Source organism: Chanodichthys erythropterus, chromosome 5, assembly GCF_024489055.1.
Source record: "Chanodichthys erythropterus isolate Z2021 chromosome 5, ASM2448905v1, whole genome shotgun sequence".
Taxonomy (NCBI): Eukaryota; Metazoa; Chordata; class Actinopteri; order Cypriniformes; family Xenocyprididae; genus Chanodichthys; species Chanodichthys erythropterus.
In genome coordinates, this window is record NC_090225.1 from 2,075,230 (window position 1) to 2,095,000 (window position 19,771).

The window sequence follows — 19,771 nt, forward strand, 5'->3', positions numbered from 1 at the left end:
ACCCTTGCCTATACAGGGAGTAGGCAGCTATCAGTGTTATGTGTTCATGTTCTCTTTGTGTTTTCCACAGACTCTCTCCTGGCTCAAAGACAGCGTTGCGATGGCCACTCAAATTTGCAGCTTGGCCGGACCGAATGGTTTTGACGCAGCCAAGAGGCGTCAGGCCTCACTGGAACAGGATATCCTGTCCAACAGAGCCAGGATAGAGCTGGTCAAGAAGGTGAGCACAGCTGTCAGAGTGTGTTAGCGCGGTAATGTTCACTGGATTTACGCAACAAGTGCGCATAGATACCTCATCTAACTCTGACTTTATAACACCTGGGGTTGTTTTTGTCCATTGATAATGCAAATTAAAGGAAATTAAACATGATTTAAGTTATTTTGTAAAAAAAAAAAAAGAATTAAGATGTTGCTTCCTAATGAAATTAAATCTTCAGTGTTTTTGTATATATTAAATACTGTTCTGTTTCTTTTTAATATTGTTTATATTTATCAAAGTCATACAGTTTGAGTATAATTAGCTGCATTTCGTCAGGAACTTTAGCTACTTTTTCAAAGGGCTAGATTGACCAAAGCCATGAGGAGATGATGAAGCACTCATAGAGCGTTTGTTTCCATCCAGGAGGGTCACAGTCTGGTGAGGGCTCAGCATCCCGGCAGCGCCAAGATCCAGGAGTTTCTGAGTCAGCTGGAGGTCCTGTGGGACGAGCTGAAGAGAAGACATGAGAGGAATGGACTGGTACTGAAGGTGTCAGAGGAGCTCAACTACAGGGTACATATATATCTAGTGTTTCTTTGAATGTTTATAATGAAAGACCTTCTGTTTTTGAAAGAAGGTAGTATAGAGATATGCATAGACATCACTTTCCTGTCGAAACGCTCCCTCAGCTGGACTGAGTGGCAAAAGAACCTGCTGCATGACTGGATTTAATATTGGAAACTGTGAAAACGCGAGTAAAACAAACGATTACACTAAATGTTGGGCTCGAAAGTGCTCCTTATGACATGTCAAATAAACCTAATCCATGGATATTGACATGCAGCCAGGAGTCGTGTTTCCTGACATTTATATGTGTCTGATTTCGACGCCGGGGAGACACATAAAGCAAATCTGCCTGTGAATATTTTATATAACTACAATATAGGTAGGTCTAAATCGCTTATATCATTGTTATATATATCGTCATATCTTCCAGCCTTAAAACTTGTATAGTTTTTGTCAGTGTTTATTTAAAAGCACCCTATTATGCAGAATATAAGATGGTAAATACAAACCAGATTCCAAAAAAGTTGGGACATTGTACAGATTGTGAATAAAAACAGAATGCAATGATGTGGAAGTTTCAAATTTCAATATTTTATTCAGAATACAACAAAGATGACATATCAAATGTTTAAACTGAGAAAATGTATAATTTTAAAGGGAAAAATAAGTTGATTTTAAATTTCATTGCATCAACACATCTCAAAAAAGTTGGGACAAGGCCATGTTTAGCACTGTGTGGCATCCCCTCTTCTTTTTATAACAGTCTGCAAACGTCTGGGGACTGAGGAGACAAGTTGCTCAAGTTTAGGAATAGGAATGTTGTCCCATTCTTGTCTAATACAGGCTTCTAGTTGCTCAACTGTCTTAGGTCTTCTTTGTCGCATCTTCCTCTTTATGATGCGCCAAATGTTTTCTATGGGTGAAAGATCTGGACTGCAGGATGGCCATTTCAGTACCCGGATCCTTCTTCTACGCAGCCATGATGTTGTAATTGATGCAGTATGTGGTCTGGCATTGTCATGTTGGAAAATGCAAGGTCTTCCCTGAAAGAGACGACGTCTGGATGGGAGCATCTGTTGTTCTAGAACTTGGATATACCTTTCAGCATTGATGGTGCCTTTCCAGATGTGTAAGCTGCCCATGCCACACGCACTCATGCAACCCCATACCATCAGAGATGCAGGCTTCTGAACTGAGCGCTGATAACAACTATCCGGATGACATGGCGTCCCAGTTTTCCAAAAAGAACTTCAAATTTTGATTCATCTGACCACAGAACAGTTTTCCACTTTGCCACAGTCCATTTTAAATGATCTTTGGCCCAGAGAAAACGCCTGCGCTTCTGGATCGTGTTTAGATATGGCTTCTTTTTTGATCTATAGAGTTTTAGCTGGCAACGGCGAATGGCACGGTGGATTGTGTTCACCAACAATGTTTTCTGGAAGTATTCCTGAGCCCATGTTGTGATTTCCATTACAGTAGCATTCCTGTATGTGATGCAGTGCCGTCTAAGGGCCCGAAGATCACAGGCATCCAGTGTGGTTTTCCGGCCTTGACCCTTACGCACAGAGATTGTTCCAGATTCTCTGAATCTTTGGATGATATTATGCACTGTAGATGATGATAAATTCAAACTCTTTGCAGTTTTTTCTCTGAGAAACTCCTTTCTGATATTGCTCCACTATTTTTCGCCGCAGCATTGGGGGAATTGGTGATCGTCTGCCCATCTTGACTTCTGAGAGACACTGCCACTCTGAGAGGCTCTTTTTATACCCAATCATGTTGCCAATTGACCTAATAAGTTGCAAATTGGTCCTCCAGCTGTTCCTTATATGTACATTTAACTTTTCCGGCCTCTTACTGCTACCTGTCCCAACATTTTTGGAATGTGTAGCTCTTATGAAATCCAAAATGAGCCAATATTTGGCATGACATTTCAAAATGTCTCACTTTCAACATTTTATATGTTATCTATATTCTATTGTGAATAAAATATAAGTTTATGAGATTTGTAAATTATTGCATTCCTTTTTTATTCAAAATTTGTACAGTGTCCCAATTTTTTGTATTTAATTGATGAGTCGTCAACACAATATATAACAATACAATATATACGGTATGATTTTACCCCCAAAAAAATGATAACTGCAAATCCATGTTTCTCTGCTGGAGTCCAGCTGTTTCAGTGAATTGCAGCGATCCATTTGCTTCTTTTTTCTGTAGCTTTCAGCAGTCTGTAAATATATACCTCAGATTTTGTGTCAAAGCAATTTGTACAGTCAGTCGCAAAGCTCTTTCCCATTTTGGATCTGTTTTGTGTGTTTTTCGCAGCATTCACACTGAAAACCAATGCTGCCACTCAGTCTTTTGCCACTCAGTGGGCGTGACCTCAGTCATAACGGTCGACGGTGACGTCACATGCATACCCTTTATACTGAGCATAATATGTCATATGCTCAGCATGCAAGAAATGCCCAGATAACCTACTACATTCGCCAGAATGAGCAGTATACAACTACAGCACACTGTGACCCCCAGAATGCATTTCCAGTGTGATAAAGGAAGTATGATCAATCATGATGACCAACACAATATTAGGAAGGTGGTCATAATGTTATGCCTGATCGGTGTATATCCCTTCACTGTGTAGTATACAATCAGAGCAACCTGTATCCCACAATGCAAAATAGCAAATTTCAAATTATAAAACACAAGTCTGCCTCATCAGTGTATCTGTGATTTGTAATGCATATTTACAGTATAAAAATGTGATCATTGTGATTGGCAGGTGGTGCGGATGCTGCAGTCTTTGGCCAGTCTGGAGGCGTGGCTGGAGGCGGTGGAGCTGTCCATCAGGCAGGCGTCACTGGCCGGAGACCCCGAGTCCGTGAGCGTGGCGGAGCAAGAGAGCTGTCAGCTGGAGCAGGAGCTGGAGGCCAGAGCACTGGAGCTACAGAACCTCAGACTGGAAGTAGATCATCTGAGCAAACAAAGACATCTTCACACTCAGCTGCTTCCTGCCCGACTGAAGGACGTGGAGAAGAAGTATGTGCTGCCGGTTCAAGATGGACAGACATTGCTTACACTGGTTCAGATGTATAAACATCAGTATTTCTTTCAGGTTCAGCAGTGTGCAAATGGCACTGACCCAACAGAGCTCGGAGCTGAAGGACACGCGGATGCTCACGGAGTTCCTGGAGAAGGTGGAGCTTGAGGAAAGTCACTACAGCACCTTGGGACAGGTTCGATTTTTGCAGTTAATTTACATTTTTGCCATTGGCAGATGCTTTTATTCAAAGCGACTTATGTTGCATTTGATCAGTTCATGCATTCCCTGGGAATCGAACCCATGACCTTTGCCATTGCATTTGAACTCATTTCTAGCATTGATAATGGCAGCATTTCAGACTTGTTTGCAAAGGTCATGGACATCGGAGATAAAGTGTGCCATAAAAATATGAAGTGATTTAGTGATAACCAGAAAGGTTGCTGGTTCGAATCCCACATGGGACAACAATCCCTGATCCACATTATTTTGTATGTTTTATAAATTATATTTATAATAATAAATTAATATAATATGATTATAAAATGCATATTTATAAAATAACTTATTCACTATCATCAAATTTACTTTACATTGAACTTATAAATATTATTATAAAAATTATATAATTATTATTAATTAAAATTGTTATTATAATTATTATTATTAATCAAAATTCTTATTATTATTATACTTAGTTACTTATACTTATTAAAACCTAAGTTTAGAATAAATATATTATTAGAATTCATTCAATAACTTAATGTATCAATAAAAATATAGGTTATTTACCCAATATTTGTGTGTGCTATGTATTTTTATGATTATCATAGTATCATGTTAGTTTAACAACATGCTGATGTCAAGTTTTCTATAAGATTTCTTTTTTTTTTCAATATTACATTCAAAATAAGTAAAATGGTGAATTGAATTTGAACAAATGAATAAATGGACATTAAATATTTATTTGAGTTGAAATGATTTTATAATGTGAGACGAAGGAGATTGGAGACTGAGATATGAAACATTAAACTAGCATAGATATATAGGAAAACAGACTGTCCTATCCAATAAAGGCAAAAATGTCCAAAAATATAACTTTAACAAATTAAATAGTTTAGTGTCATTATACACAAAAATTGTATCAGAATGGCATGATTGACCAATCAGAATCGAGTATTCTAGAGAGCTGCATAATGTCAGACTTATGGTAGTCCAGCATTTTTGTTTGATTTCAACTAATTAATATAACATTATTGTATAATTAAAGCATTAGATCAACCAAAAATGAAAATTCTGTCATTAATTACTCACCCTCATGTCGTTCCACACCTGTAAGACCTTCATTCATCTTCAGAACACAAATTAAGATATTTTTGATGAAATCAAATGGCTCAGTGAGGCCTCTTTATTGACAGCAAAATAAATAACACTTTCAATACTACTAAAGCTACTAAAACATATTTAAATCAGTTGATGCGACTGCAGTGGTTCAACCTTAATGTTATGAAGTGACGAGAATACTTTTTGTGCGCCAAAAAAACAAAATAGTGACTTTATTCAACAATATCTAGTGATGGCCGATTTCAAACCCCGCTTCATGAAGCTTCGAAGCTTTACGAGTCTTTTGTTTTGACGTGTGGTAGATAGTTTTCTTTTTGTTTGATTTTCTAGCTGCTATAGCAGAAGTCTAATGTTGTGCTGTGTTCCTCCAGCCCCTGTGCAGTGAACTTGACCCTGGACCGTCTCTTCTGGGTTTGCCGGGGAGCGGACATGATGAGCCCCTGATGGAAGCCATTGGGAACCCTGTAAAGGAACTCAGAGAAGCTGTGGAGATGCTCAATGATACGGCGCGAGAGCGGGGCCGCTCACAGTCACATGACCAGAGCGTCCAGGAACTGCTCACCAGGGTATGTAGAATCGGAAATTAATTATATCAGATTAACTTTTCAATGTTTGTGTTAAGGCAGACCTGGCAAGAAAGCATTTTGAGAATATAAGCGTTGATTATTCTCTGTGCTATTCGTCTCCTCCTCGTTTCCCAGCATGCCATGGTGTCTGAACGCGTGGAGCAGTGTCTGCAGCGCTGTGCCGAACTAGCCGTAGATGTGCTAGAGATGGAGAGCGAGATGGCTGTGAGGTGTGAGCCGGATCGCTGCGGTCTGGATGGCCTGCAGGAGTACCAGGACCAGCTGGAGGTACGGGTACTCTGAACTTCAATGCAGGACTACCATAGAGAAATTCTGCAAAGCAAAAGAGTTTAGGGGGAGTCTCACAAAACCTGTCAAGAACTCATATTTTACCTTGTTTTAGGACCAGTAAGATATTTTGCATTGCTACCATATTTTTTATGGCATTTAAGCACATTTTCTCCTCATATTCTTATTGCTGTAATGCAAAAAAATGTCCATCATGAAAAAATTTCCGCCATTTTGAATACTTTTTTGAACTCCTCCTAGAGCATTTGTCCATTTTGCATGAAATTTGATTTATAGCATCTACTCACACTCCAGGCAAAAAGTTATTAAAAAGATTTTTTTATTATAGCGCATTAACGAATTTGATGGCGAGCGCGCAAAAATGGATTTGATGCTGTATCTTTGCAATGATTTGGTGTTTTGACACCAAACTTTGTATATGTCATTACAGGTATGACTTGGGGTTACATGCATAGTATCATCACAGCGCCACCTACTGGTGCCGAGATAGGGAACATGGCCATTTTTGCTTATAACATTTGAACGCCTTGTCCTAAAATCATGAGGATGGTCTTTTTAGATTCCGTGAGGAATGTCGAGTTGAGCAATATCCAATTTTCTTTGGTTGGCCATTTTGAAATGCTGTGTTTTACAAATGCATGAATGCATCGTTACAAAACTCTGTATGATTCATCGAGGCCATGTTCTGAGAGGACCTGTAAAGTTTTAGGCGCCCCCTAGTGGTCAAGAGTTATAATGGAATTTGTGAAAATGCTTATAACATATTAAAAATTCAACATATTGTCATTTAACTTACATCGTTAGTTTTGTTGGCTTATGCCGAGTCTTACGATACCAAATTTGCCATATTCTGCTATACTTACTGTCTGCCATATTGAATTTTATTCAAAACCCACTTATTCGAACTCCTACAAAATTTGTCCAATTTTTACGAAATTTGGTATGTATCATCTACAGACACTCATAACAAAAAGATAATAAAAGACACGAAACTTGGTATTGACACGAAACTTGGTACATGTCATCACAGGCATAACTTGAGGGTGCATGCAGAGTTTCGTCACAGCGCCACCTACTGCTCAGAAGTTATAAGCCATAATTTAAACAGCTTTATCCTAACCTCATGATCACAGATGTCCACAAATATTTCCTTTTCTGCCCTTATTCGGCTTGACCCCGTAATTCCTGCTTGCAGCTATATTTTTTAATTTATCATTTTTATTATAACAATGGAATTGTGTTGAAATGATTTTATTTTGTGAGGCAAAAGAGACTATGGGGTGATATGAGTCATGAAACTTGCTTAGATTTGTAGGAAAACAGTTAATTATAAGTCATTGTACATAAATATTTGTTTGACCAATCAGAATAGAATATTCTAGACAGCTGCATAATTTAAAAATCGAGCTGTTTTATTCATGCAGATTTTGACCTGGACGTGTTTTCATGGGATTCACCTTTTTGTGAGGTTGTTTATTTTTCAAAAAAGATCATTCCAGACAGCAACCAAGTGTTTTTACAAAACAATAACGCATCCAAAGCATTTACACCCTCTGAGAACAGGAAGCATTTTGTTTGCAGGGACTCTGTGACCTTGCAGTGTTGATTTAATGGAAATGACTTTCTCCCATTTGTTTTAGCACATTGTTTCAAGAATCTGTTTCCTGTTGTGGTTGAAGTTTGACATCCACTGAGGCTCAGCCAGACCCTTGTTTTGTTCAATAGATGTTAATGAAGTCAGCCTCGATGTTTGAGCCCACACATGACTTTATTATCCACACAGGACTCCATTGTGTGAGAGTTTTTAGGCATTTATGATGTGTATTTGTATGTGTCAGTGGATTCATTTGTGACTGCGGCATTGTGCATTGTGGGGAGCTTTGCAACGCAACCTCAATGGCGTGCGGAGCACAAACACGCACAGCTGTCTGGAAACCCCAAAGCACAAGAAATGACCTAATGGCTCATACTAAAATAGTTTTACGCTCATGCACAAGGCATCTGACAATCTCTGTTTGATCTGAAACACTGAGCGGTTTGATTCTTATTAAGCCTTTAGCACTTTTAATTACATTCAGAAACACTGTCAATGATGCCAGCATTGCATATGTAAAGCATGTGGTTCCTTTTAGGGTTTATACTGCCAAAATAGCACAGGTAGTATACCATTCTGAACTTACACATGGGCGTCTTTTCTTTCTTCAGGCTGAATACGGGGTCTTAAAGGAGGAGGTTGGGGCTATGAAGAGTCTGGCGAGCCGTTTGTCAGATGTTTGTCCAGAGAGGATGAACGCTGTAGGAACTGAGATTCAGACCTGTCTTTACTCCTGGGAAGAGCTTGGCAAGAGTGTAGCTGAAAACAAGAAGCGACTCCGGCAGTTTGGACACCTGCGGCATTTCTTTAGGAACTACCTGGCAATGATGTAAGGAAATGATGAAACTATTAAATAAGACCTTCTTTTAATTCTCATTCTATTAATGTTAAAGATTTACCTCCACCCCGAAACCATCAAGATCATCATGCTTTTTTTGCATTATGATATTTTCATGACAAATAAGCACATTTCCCCCAAGGCTCTTCATTTAATGTGTTAATTTGGTGTGATTAATTATGGAAAACGCTTTTAAAGCACCTTGCCTGACGCAGATCTTAACGTCATCTTACATTAGTTACGAACATGATACAGGGCAACAAATGACTGTGAAGAAGAATACCTCTAAAATACAAGATATGAGGGCATTCTTCTCTTATCTTTATATCATATGATATAGTTTATCAATAATCACATGAGCAAGAGTGCTGTTTTTTCCTGAATATCTGCACGATTTTATACAACAGTTCAATAAACAAGAAGTTAAAGAGGACCTATAATGGCCTTTTACAAGATGTAATATAAGTCTCTGGTGTCCCAAGAATGTGTCTGTGAAGTTTCAGCTCAAAATACCCCACAGATTATTTATTATAGCTTGTCAAATTTGCCCCTATTTGTGTCCCTTTAAATGCAAATGAGCTGCTGCTCCCGCCCCCTTTCCAGAAGAGGGCGGAGCTTTAACAGCTCAACAACAACAAAGCTGGAGAATCTCACACAGCCAAAATGAGGAAAGTGTTCAGCCTTACATTGTTCAAACCGGAGTCGACACTGATGGAGAGACTCAGGAAGAAGTTACAACTTTTAGACGTTTCTGAATGGTTAGTGGATAAATTGATGTAGTTGCTGTGGAGTTGATTCAACTCATCCACTAGCATGTGCCGTCATGTTCATCTTTTGTGTTGAATTGACCCTCGTTTGGTGTAAAATGACGGCATGACAACAACACTCGACTACAACAACTCTTCCTCTTCTCTAAAGCAGCCCAACATGGCCCCGCCCCCTTTGTCGTGTGTTCTCGGGGGCGGGGTTTATGTAAATTTTGGGGTTTGTGATGTCAAAAAGCCCAGGAAGAAGCTCATTGTAGTTCCTACCAGCCATTTGTTGTAGTCCTTATAAAATGATTTCTGTAAAAGAAAATATCTCTCTTTGCACTGAACTTTGAGCGTCGTAACTTTGCAGATGTTGTTTATGATTAAACAGCAACATTACATACTAACTAAAGCTAAAAAAGTGAAATCATAATCAAGACCCCTTTAATATCGTGCCCCTTTAATATAATGCAAAAATGGTCCTAAAAATAGATGCAACATATCATTTTTTAGTTCTTTTGTGTTTGTGGTGAAATGTGACCTGGACATGTTTTGGTGTGATTCACCAGGAATGTTCTATGAATTTAGTTGCAGAGCTTGTTTTATTAATAATGTTTTATTTATTGATGGGAGATGTCTGTTCACATTGTGTTCTCTTCATGCATATGAAGCAACGTCTGGTAAGCATCATCTTGAGCTGTGTGTACTGGCCTGAAGCTCTTGTCTTCATCCGTCTGCTGTTCATCTTCTCTCCCACAGCTCTTGGACAGAAGACACCCGCTCCTGCATTTTCTCAGAAAGTGCTCTCCGTCAGAGCCGAGAGAACCAGGAGCCTCTAGTTGAAGTTCTGGATCGACAGATTGAACAGAAGTTTGAGGAGTTTGATCAGCTCACCGTGGCTGGAAAAAAACTCTTTGGCGACGAGCATCACCTTAACAAAATGGTAGAGTATGTCTTGCATAATTATAAAGAAAAGAACAATCACAAATAAGATTTCTTTAAAAAGGTCATATTATGTCGTTGTTTTGTTTTTGGGCTCTACTAGAACAGATTTTCATGCTTGAATGTTGATTATTTTCCTCATATTCTCCATTGTTGCAGCTCCTCTCTTCCCAGTCTGTCAGTAACGCTCTGTTTAGTCTCTATGAAGCACCTCCTTCTGAAAAGCACAATGTGCTCTGATTTGTCGGCTGGACTCTGGAGCAATGTGTTGTGATTGGTGTTTGGGAAATGTCCCGCCCCTTGCCATAACGGCCAATTTCAACACACTACTAACTAACTCAAACAGGCCCCACTCCTTTATTCTGCATATAAATTATTTAAATGAGGAATATTGTGACGTGTTTGTTCCCAGAAGAAATCTTAGGTTTCAGGGAGTTCAGAAACAGTGACAGACACTGATATAGCTCTCACTGGAGGGACTTTGTAGAGCTTTTTCAAGCTCAAACAGCAACATTACACACTAAAGAAATGTGTAAAAAAAAAAATAATAATCTTTAAAGGAATATTTGTTCAGAATTAAAATTTCCTGATCATTTACTCACCCCCATGTCATCCAAGATGTTCATGTCTTTCTTTCTACGGTCAAAAAGAAATTAAGGTTTTTGGGGAAAGCACTCCATGATTTTTCTCCATATAGTGAACTTCAACAGCTGTTGAAGGTCCAAATTTCATTTCAGCTTCAAAGGGCTCTACACAATGATAGAATGTTTTCCCCATTGCTCTTTGTCTTTTACAGATCAGAGAGAGGATGGAGGAGCTGAGGAGCATGCTGGGATGGATCCTGGTCCACTGGAGAGCTCAGAAGGATCAGCTGTTGAGCAGACAGAAGGCTGAAGAACCTCAGGCAGATGCCATTTACTCTGAAGCCACGGTCTGCACCTCACAACCACAGGTAGAATCCATTCATTGATGGTTCTTAATTATCATAAAAATGGTCCCAGAAAAAGATATGTATTATTATTATTATTTCATATTTCTTTCTTTTGTATGTGAAATGTGATCTGGCAAATCCTCAATAGTCAGTTTTGACTTAGTCTTCTGCTAATTTTTCAGGTGGAAACCTCAACCGAAGTCTCTCAGAAGAGAATAGAAAATCCCCCTGGTGACATGGAGGACAGTTTTCAGCACACTTATGAATATGAGGTGATGAAGAGTGTCAGTCCTAAAGGAAGCGATGACAGCAGTCATTTAGAGAGTCCGGATTCACCGTACCTGGTGCTGAAGGAACCTAGTCCCTCCACGCTAGGAGGCACCGTCAACCTCATCCTCAGCTTCAGTAACTCTGGAGACACACAAATCCAGGTACAGGCGCCTGGCAGGGAAAGTGGCGTGCCGGTGCCGGAGCCTGTACACAGGGTGAGAATAATTTAAACATCACCCTACTGACGATGACACAATCACTTATCAGGGCTCCAGACTGTGACTAAATGGTCGCATTGCTCATCTGATAAGAGCTGCCATTTCTGATTCACATGAGAACATCAAACGGCAAACGAAACAAAAGTGAAACGAAACAGTGCTAATCGTTTGAGCTGTACAGCGCGGACTGTTTATCAGCACTGAGCAATAATAGACAGCGCAAATCTCGATCACGTAACACTACTTACTGCACACCGCTGTAGTATTTTAAATTTTGTAATTTTTAAAGAAATTTAAAGAGTAAATACTGTTTTGTGGCTCTTTAATGTGTCGTGACAGATCGCTGTAGCGCCTCAGCTCAAGCTGCTCGTGAACCGATCATCTCTTCCTGCTAGTTTATTAATAGCATCAAATAAACATGAATGAACATCAGAAGGTATGTTGTTTCAACCGCAGGAAGATGTCAAATTCAAGTTCACCAACGTTAATTTACTAAATCTCTTGACTGCTTTGTTAGACATAACTGTGGATTTGGTGTTATGATTGGTTAGATTGCCTGTCAATCAAACTCCCGGCAAAGGTTCAGTTCTCTGCTATAAACCACAGATATTGTGTAAACCAGGAAAAACACTGTGCCACGATCAAGCTCTCCAGTCCACAAAACACCATGGATTTAATGTAGTAACGCTTACTGAAACTGGCAGAAATACTCAAATCAATGCTTTTAGCTATTAATTTCAGGGTTCATGCAAACTTTTGAAATTCCAGCACTTTTCAAGGGCTTTTTAAAGTGCTTCACACTTATTCCAGTACTTAAAAGCTCTAAGTATGATAAAATTTTAATGTTATTTTTAATGTAATGACTTGTAAAACTAAATGTTTAAAGATGAATGAAAACTAACACTTCTGTACCAAAGAGGATTAGAGCCAAGCAATAATAAAAAAATAAAACCATCTTGAGATTAAAGTTGTTAAATTTCGAGAAAAAAGTCGTTAAATTTCGGGAAAAAGTCGAGATAAAATGTTGAGAATAAAGTCATTAAATTAACAAATTTATTCTCCTAATTTAACAAATTTGTTCTCGTAATTTAACGACTTTTTTCTCGTAATTTAATGACTTTATTCTCGTAATTTAATGACTTTATTCTCAACATTTTATCTAGACTTTTTTCTCGAAATTTAACGATTTTGTTCTCGTAATTTAACAACTTTTTTTTCGTAATTTAACCAGTTTATTCTCAACATTTTATCTCGACCTTTTCCTTAAAATTTAACAATTTTTTTCTCGTAATTTAACGAGTTTATTCTCAACATTTTATCTTGACTTTTTTCTCGAAATTTAACGATTTTGTTCTCGTAATTTAACGAGTTTATTCTCAACATTTTATCTAGACTTTTTCCTCGAAATTTAACGATTTTGTTCTCATAATTTAACAACTTTTTTCTCGTAATTTAACCAGTTTGTTCTCACCATTTTATCTCGACCTTTTCCTCAAAATGTAAAGAATTTTTTCAAGTAATTTAACAAGTTTATTCTCAACATTTTATCTCGACCTTTTCCTCAAAATTTTATGAGTTTTTTCTCGTAATTTAACGAGTTTATTCTCAACATTTTATCTTGACTTTTTTCTCGTAATTTAACGAGTTTATTCTCAACATTTTATCTCGACCTTTTTCTCAAAATTTAACGAGTTTTTTCTAGTAATTTAACGAGTTTATTCTCAACATTTTATTTCAACTTTTTTCTCAAGTATTTTTTATTTAACAACTTTAATCTCGAGATGGTTTTATTTTTTTATTATTGCTTGGCCCTAATCCTCTTCCGTACTTCTAGGCAAACAAAAAGACATGAAATCACCACTAGATGGCGGCAGAGAAGCACTTATTGACTCCCTAATATATAGAAAAGTAGGAAAAGTCTCATGAAAAACAAAAACTTCTTCAAATTGTGACTGAATTACACAGAAAGCAAGTAAAGAGCACTCCTTTTAAAATCACTGACGCTGTTGGTCAGTTCAGTATGGTACATTTAATAATTGTAGAATATTTACATTTTCTCTCAAATGTTCGTCTGGAGCCCTGCTTATGCACTAGTTTGTGTTCGATATCCCTCTCAGTCTCCTTATGTTTTCCTTCTCTTTCCCCAACAACATCCTTCTCTGTTTTATTTTCTTGTACGTTCTCCTTCAGCCTGCTGAGTCTCACTCTTCTGCCTGTAAAAGCTTTTGGAAGCGCTGCCAGGGGCTTTTTGGTAGTTTAAAGCGAAAGAAAACGATTTATCGACACAGTGCAGAAGAGGTAAATACAGTTGGTCGGTGGCCCTGCATGAGAAAACAAAAAACATGGTACTGTGTTTGTGTGCATGAGGACTGACTAACACCGTGATCTTCAGAAGAGAAATCATCTCATCATATCATTTGATTGAAATTTGATTACCGAAGCATTGCAGTACATCTCAAAATCGTTGTATAATAGTATGCTATTCTGAAAAAGAGCCATTGGCCTGATCATTTATTTATTTGGTGGTTGGAAATGCAACAAAGCCAGAGACTTTGATTGAAGAGGGGTTGCTGTGGTTTAGAGGAGATTGCAAACAGGTATAGGCAGGTAATGAAAAGATGACTGAGGAAATAGCCACTTCCACTGCCAGTATATGGGAAGCATTAGAAACCGGGACAAGAAACTCTTCCAAGACACACATAAAGCCTCATTTCAAACATTTGGGTTGTTTACAAAACTGTCTTTGGGAAAGTTTTGAAAGTAATTGCAACAAAAATAAAAGTTTGTGTTTCTTGGAACGGTTACAGGGGCTTAAAAATATAGTAGCATATAGTAGCCATAAAAGGATTTGCAGTATCCTCCTTTTATTATGCCTTTAGGGACTGTGAAGTTTAAACTTCGGTCAGTAGTAGAAGTTATTTTGGAAATTTTGGCCGTTTCTGTATGTTTATAGCGCTCAGATTTTTTTGAAAACATCATGAGGATTAGGGCTTATGGGAAGTTGTCTAGCTGCTGTCATAGCATCTAATTTTAGATGCATTTTGATATCTGTCTGTGGGATTTTTTATTTTGTGTCCTCTGAGCTTTTAACACATATAAAGCTGCTGGATGACACTGTGAGAGGCTCAATGCATAAGTTTCAATGATCTTTTCTGACTTTGTGTAGTTATATACTGCTGAGACTCCAGAGATCAGAGCATATAATCACACAAAATCAGAAATAAGTGAAACATGTATGCATTGAGTCTCTCATTAGTGTCATCCATAAGACATCGGTAAATTAAAGGTGCAGTGAGCAATTTATGAGAAACTGTTGAAAGTGAAATTCCGATTCACAAGATCTCCATTCGATTTGATTCTCAATTTTGATTCGATTCAATGAATTCAATGATTCAATTTTCACTGGCCCCACCACAAAAAAGATATAAATTGATAAAATAGTTATTGTTTTTGAACCTTGTATTGTAACAAATAAGGTTATGACACCCAACATTTTAGATACCAGTGAAACTGAACAATTCTCGAATCCAATTTCGATAGCACAACTAAATCTACAAACTAATATAATTTTCAAAGATTATTAATGACAAATGAAAAGTCTTTAATTAAAAAAAGAACTACATACAAATGAAATAATCAGTGCTTTTAAGGTTTTTCAGGTAGGTCTAACAGCAGTTTTCAGGTACAGAAATTGAATAAAGTAAAATAACACTGCATATAATCTTCACTGTACAAATTAAATAACGGTTAATTCTTAATAAAGTTACAAAAAAGTTATTCAGTGAAGAGCAGAGAGTGATTTTCTCTTTGTCTTTTGTAGTTTGATTAACATTAAAATCACAGACAGCTGCAGGACTATTAGGCTGCTGTCACTTTAAGACTAATGATACACATGCGTTCTTTCCCGTTTTGTGCAAGGTAAATAAGAGGATGACACCTAGTGGAAAAGGCTAGCATCAATCAGAAATTTTGTTCAATGTTTTCAGGAATAAATAGGGAGAAAAATGGGTGGCTTTTGAGAATTGATATCGAATCGGCTACATTTTAAAAAAACGATTAATCAAAAAATCTTTTTTTTTTTTTTTTTTTTTTGCACAGCCCTACTTGTAGCCAATCAGCAATAAGGGGCGTATCCACTCATTAGAGGGGAGGTGCTTGTGCTGCATATAGTTTGGGGGCGGAGCTATCAAGATTGGGGTGTGATCCATTTGGATAGGGGCGTGTTTATTTTGGCGATTTCAAATATCAACAGCGTTTCTCAAAAATCACTTACTGCACCTTTAAGACCAAAAATATACTCTATAATGAGTGTTTCTGAACTTATACAATAACTTTGCATGAGGAACAGAGTGAAATTTGAGCATTTATTCTCCTTAAACTGTTGCTCCGTCATGACAAAAGAGTCTGAAACCAGCAGAGGCCAGGGGCTTTTATTAGATCTAAAGATTTGCTGCAAATCGGTTGTTTTAATCAGATATGCATGTACGGAGAAAGGTGATAAGATGCATGAAGTTTTTCACTCTTACGTAAGTTGTCTTTAAGCATGATGTAAACCCACTCATGACAGCAGCGCTGTGTTGAGATGTGACCTCACCCTTCGCTTCCCATGATCGCTGAGTTTTGAAATGGCTCCCAGCAGGAGTGGGGGGTGCTGGAGAAATTTGTTGTGAACTTTCTAGAAGGCCCTCTTGACTGGCCTGTGTGATTTATGGTCTGGGGCTGCCAGAGCAGCACAAGATTAGTCACGGGGTGAAAGGTCAAGCCATTACAGCTGTGTATGACGACATGTTTAAGAGCAGATGATTCTTATTAAAGTTTTTTTTAAAAAAAACCTAAGTGTGCTTGTGTAGTCGTGCTAGTGTTCTTTTGTGTGCGTTCATGTTGTTCTCATGTAAATCTAATAGTTCTGTTTTATTAGTGGTGTTTGCGAAGATTTGATGTGGCTTTTTGATGTAAGCAACCATTCAGAGCATCTTAGCAATCACAGAGCAACATCTATGGACCTGGCAACTACTGAGAACACCTTAGCAACAGCATAACAACTCTCCACAACACCCTGGCAATATTTCTTTACTAAATGTTAAAATTGTTTATTTTTCTGATTGCCAATGTGAATTCCAGCTTTTTCACGTAAGCAGTGAAGGAAAACATGTTTCAGAAATTTTGTTGTATTTATCATTGCAGAGCAATGTCATCTTTCAGCAGTAACAAATGCAAAGCAACGTGTGTGTCTACGTTTTTGCTTAGGAATGCTTTGCTTGAGCCAGACACTCACAGAAGTGCTGTGTTCAGATACTAAAACACACTTATTTACACAAATTATTATACAAATTATCATTTTTGTGCAGCAGTGTTTGAATTATGAATTGCAGTGGCCATAAAAAGTTTTTGGACACTTAAGCCACACTTAAATATGAATGAATGTCCTTGCATAAGATAAAATATCAAACCAAGTTGCATTTATTATAAAGATAACACAAGCATGGTCCAAAATGAAGGCATGTTGTGAAACATTAGTGAATGTTGATAGTTAATGTGATGAGCTACACCTGTGTGAACTGATTTACATGCATTAAAAATGACCTATTGACCAGCAAAAGTTGTTTGCAGAGGTCACTTAATAACTTTTGTTATGCAATGCATTGACATTCATGCATTTCTTGTGTGACCTAACTGTCCAAATGGTTTTTGGACCAATGCACATCAGATAATTAGCATGATGTATCTTTAAAGGGTGAAATTTGTATTGAAGCGTGATACTTATGCATGCTAAACACTTCATGCATGGGGAAAAAAGGTGATAAAAGAACACTCTAAAACAATATTTTCCTTGTGTTTTAGGTAAGTACTTACTTGCATGTTATGGAAAACAACATGGCAGTAGCCCCAGTGTATGAGAGTATGACGCTACCCCGAGACAAAGCCCCGAGGCCCTCTTCCTCCTCTCCCAGGACCTCTTTGTATGCTTTCTCCTCCCCTTGCACCTCTCCATACTCCTCGTCCTCCACAGAAGACACCCTTCATCAGGCCAACAACCCCTCTGTTCACCTCTTGCCGAAGAACAGCAACATCTCAATCTTCAGCAGCCTGAAGAGGAAGAGCAAGAAGGGGAAGAAGAAGAAAGATGACCGTAGACACACTATTCAGAAGATCATGGGAGAAGAGGTGTCAGAAGAGGCTGATTTGCCACCTGCACATGAACCGGTGACATACGATACGCACACTTGGCCGCTGAAGGAATGGAAGAAGCGGAAAAATGCAAGGAAACCAAACAGCGATGGAACTCAGGTCTTTGACTACATGAAAAACCCTTTGGTGAAAGACATAGATGAAGAATGTTCTGGAGAGGTTGGATCTCCAGTTCACAACACGTTAGAGGTTGCCACCCAAGGACATGTGAAGAACCACTGCAGATTTCTGTCCTTGGGCTCGGTGTTAAGCTTCGACCTGCCCAAGGATATGAGCCTTATCCCTAGCATTCAAGATGTCATTACAATTGGCCCTCCCGAGCAAAAGAAGACAGACTCTCAACACCAGGACTCTCAGGTTGATCGTCCAACACCTCTGAGCACCTTTAAAACAGCCCGCTCACCTCCAACGCAAAAAGAAGAGTCCAAACAAACTTCTCCAGGTGAAGTAATCCTTAGGATTGATTGTAAAGACTCCAAAAAGATCAGCGTTGACACTATTTCATTTACTGAAGATGATTTTCCTCCTCCACCTTCTCCAGTCATTGAAGACATCACATTTGAGGAGAATCACCCCTCATTACTCAAACAGAAACACCTGTCTGGGATAAGTACAATGCCCAAAGAAGAGTTAGTTAGTTGGGACACAATGGGAACAAAAGAAAACCACTATGTAAGTCCTCCAGAAGATGCAAGCCAAGGGATAGCCAACCACAGCTCAACTACAGCAGAGATTCATGTATGTCCTAGCATCCATACCTTGGTTCACAGTCTTAATGGACACCTCTTCCATAGGCCAACAAAGACCTCAAGCACTCAACAGTTGAGTCCAAACCATGCATCTCAGGTGGTATTGAACTTCAGAGCCAATGGAAGAGAGGACTCTGTGGACTCTGGTCACTCCAGCTCTGGAAGCTTCAAGTTGTGTTCAGAGGGTTTGTATGTAGACTCTTCAGAGTGTCCAGTGCCCAAGAGGACCATCGGGAAGGTACCATCGCTGGATGCAGGAGTCCCCACCAGGAACTTAGAGTTGTCCAAAGACAAAAGCCTTACTTTGTCTATTGACGTTGAGGATCAGGTTCACCCTGACCACCAACAGTTTGAGCAGGAAGAGGAGGAGCTGGAGGACATCTGGAACCACACCAACAGCTACCGACAGAGTCTAAACTCTGACATCATGTATAACGGCTACCAGGCTTTGACAGCCACCTCTTCTCCAGACCAGCACATGGAACCCTCACCCAAAGAGCAAGCAGAACTCTTCAGGAAGTTGGTCACAGCCTCCGCACCCAATCTTCTTGTTGCGGAGTTTCGACTGCCACCATCTATCCAGTCTATGATGGGTTGTGGGAAGCAGCAGAACTCAAAGGGAGAGAGGCAAATTCTGGATAAAGGGGACAGGAGGTCTTGGGCTGCATTCACTCAACAGGAACAGGCTTACAAACAGGTGGCCATTAATGAAACCGCTTCAGATCTGGTGAAACTACCTGAAATAGAGGACCAGGAAAAGTATATCTACCATTATAGAGAGGAGGAGGAGGAAGAGGAGGAGGAGGAGGAGAAGGAAACAGGGTTTCTGAAGGTGAGGTCTAATTAATCCTGTCAAACCCTGTCGTTTAGGAAGTTAGGGGTTGCCAAATCCTGCTCCTGGAGAGCTAATGTCCTGCAGAGGTGAGCTCTAACCCCAATTAACCACATCTGAACCAATTAAATCAAGGTCTTCAGGATTACTAGAAACATCAGAGGAGGTGTTGGGTCAAATTGGAGCTAAACTCTGCTGGATGTTAGCCCTCCAGGATTGGGCTCCTCTGGTTTAAGTAGTTGAGATGTTGACTTGTGCTGCCTTTGCAGCACTTTGTCAGAATGATATTGATGAGATGAGCGCCACCACAGTATTGTATTTAGCAGTGGGAGGATTAGGATTATCTTTAAAGGTTTAGTTCACCCAAAAATTATTTACTCACACTCAAGCCATGCTAGTTGTATATGACAATGTTTCAAAGTTTCAAA

At 38.8% G+C, this 19,771-nt stretch overlaps 1 protein-coding gene across 4 annotated transcripts in view; it reads left to right on the top strand.

Annotated features, from left to right (window-relative positions):
* Positions 1-19,771, top strand: part of LOC137020306 (spectrin beta chain, non-erythrocytic 1) — a 74,549-nt gene that overhangs the window by 45,507 nt on the left and 9,271 nt on the right. For 2 of the 4 annotated variants that reach the window (XM_067385624.1, XM_067385625.1), the window contains 12 exons: positions 71-220; positions 623-772; positions 3,555-3,811; positions 3,888-4,008; positions 5,528-5,722; positions 5,858-6,010; positions 8,237-8,454; positions 9,972-10,155; positions 10,951-11,106; positions 11,268-11,570; positions 13,764-13,871; positions 17,415-19,343. In XM_067385624.1, coding sequence (XP_067241725.1) covers positions 71-220; positions 623-772; positions 3,555-3,811; positions 3,888-4,008; positions 5,528-5,722; positions 5,858-6,010; positions 8,237-8,454; positions 9,972-10,155; positions 10,951-11,106; positions 11,268-11,570; positions 13,764-13,871; positions 17,415-19,343 — 3,924 coding nt within the window. The remainder of the gene's footprint in view (positions 1-70; positions 221-622; positions 773-3,554; positions 3,812-3,887; positions 4,009-5,527; positions 5,723-5,857; positions 6,011-8,236; positions 8,455-9,971; positions 10,156-10,950; positions 11,107-11,267; positions 11,571-13,763; positions 13,872-17,414; positions 19,344-19,771) is intronic. The other 2 variants (XM_067385626.1, XM_067385627.1) reach the window with 2 other exon arrangements.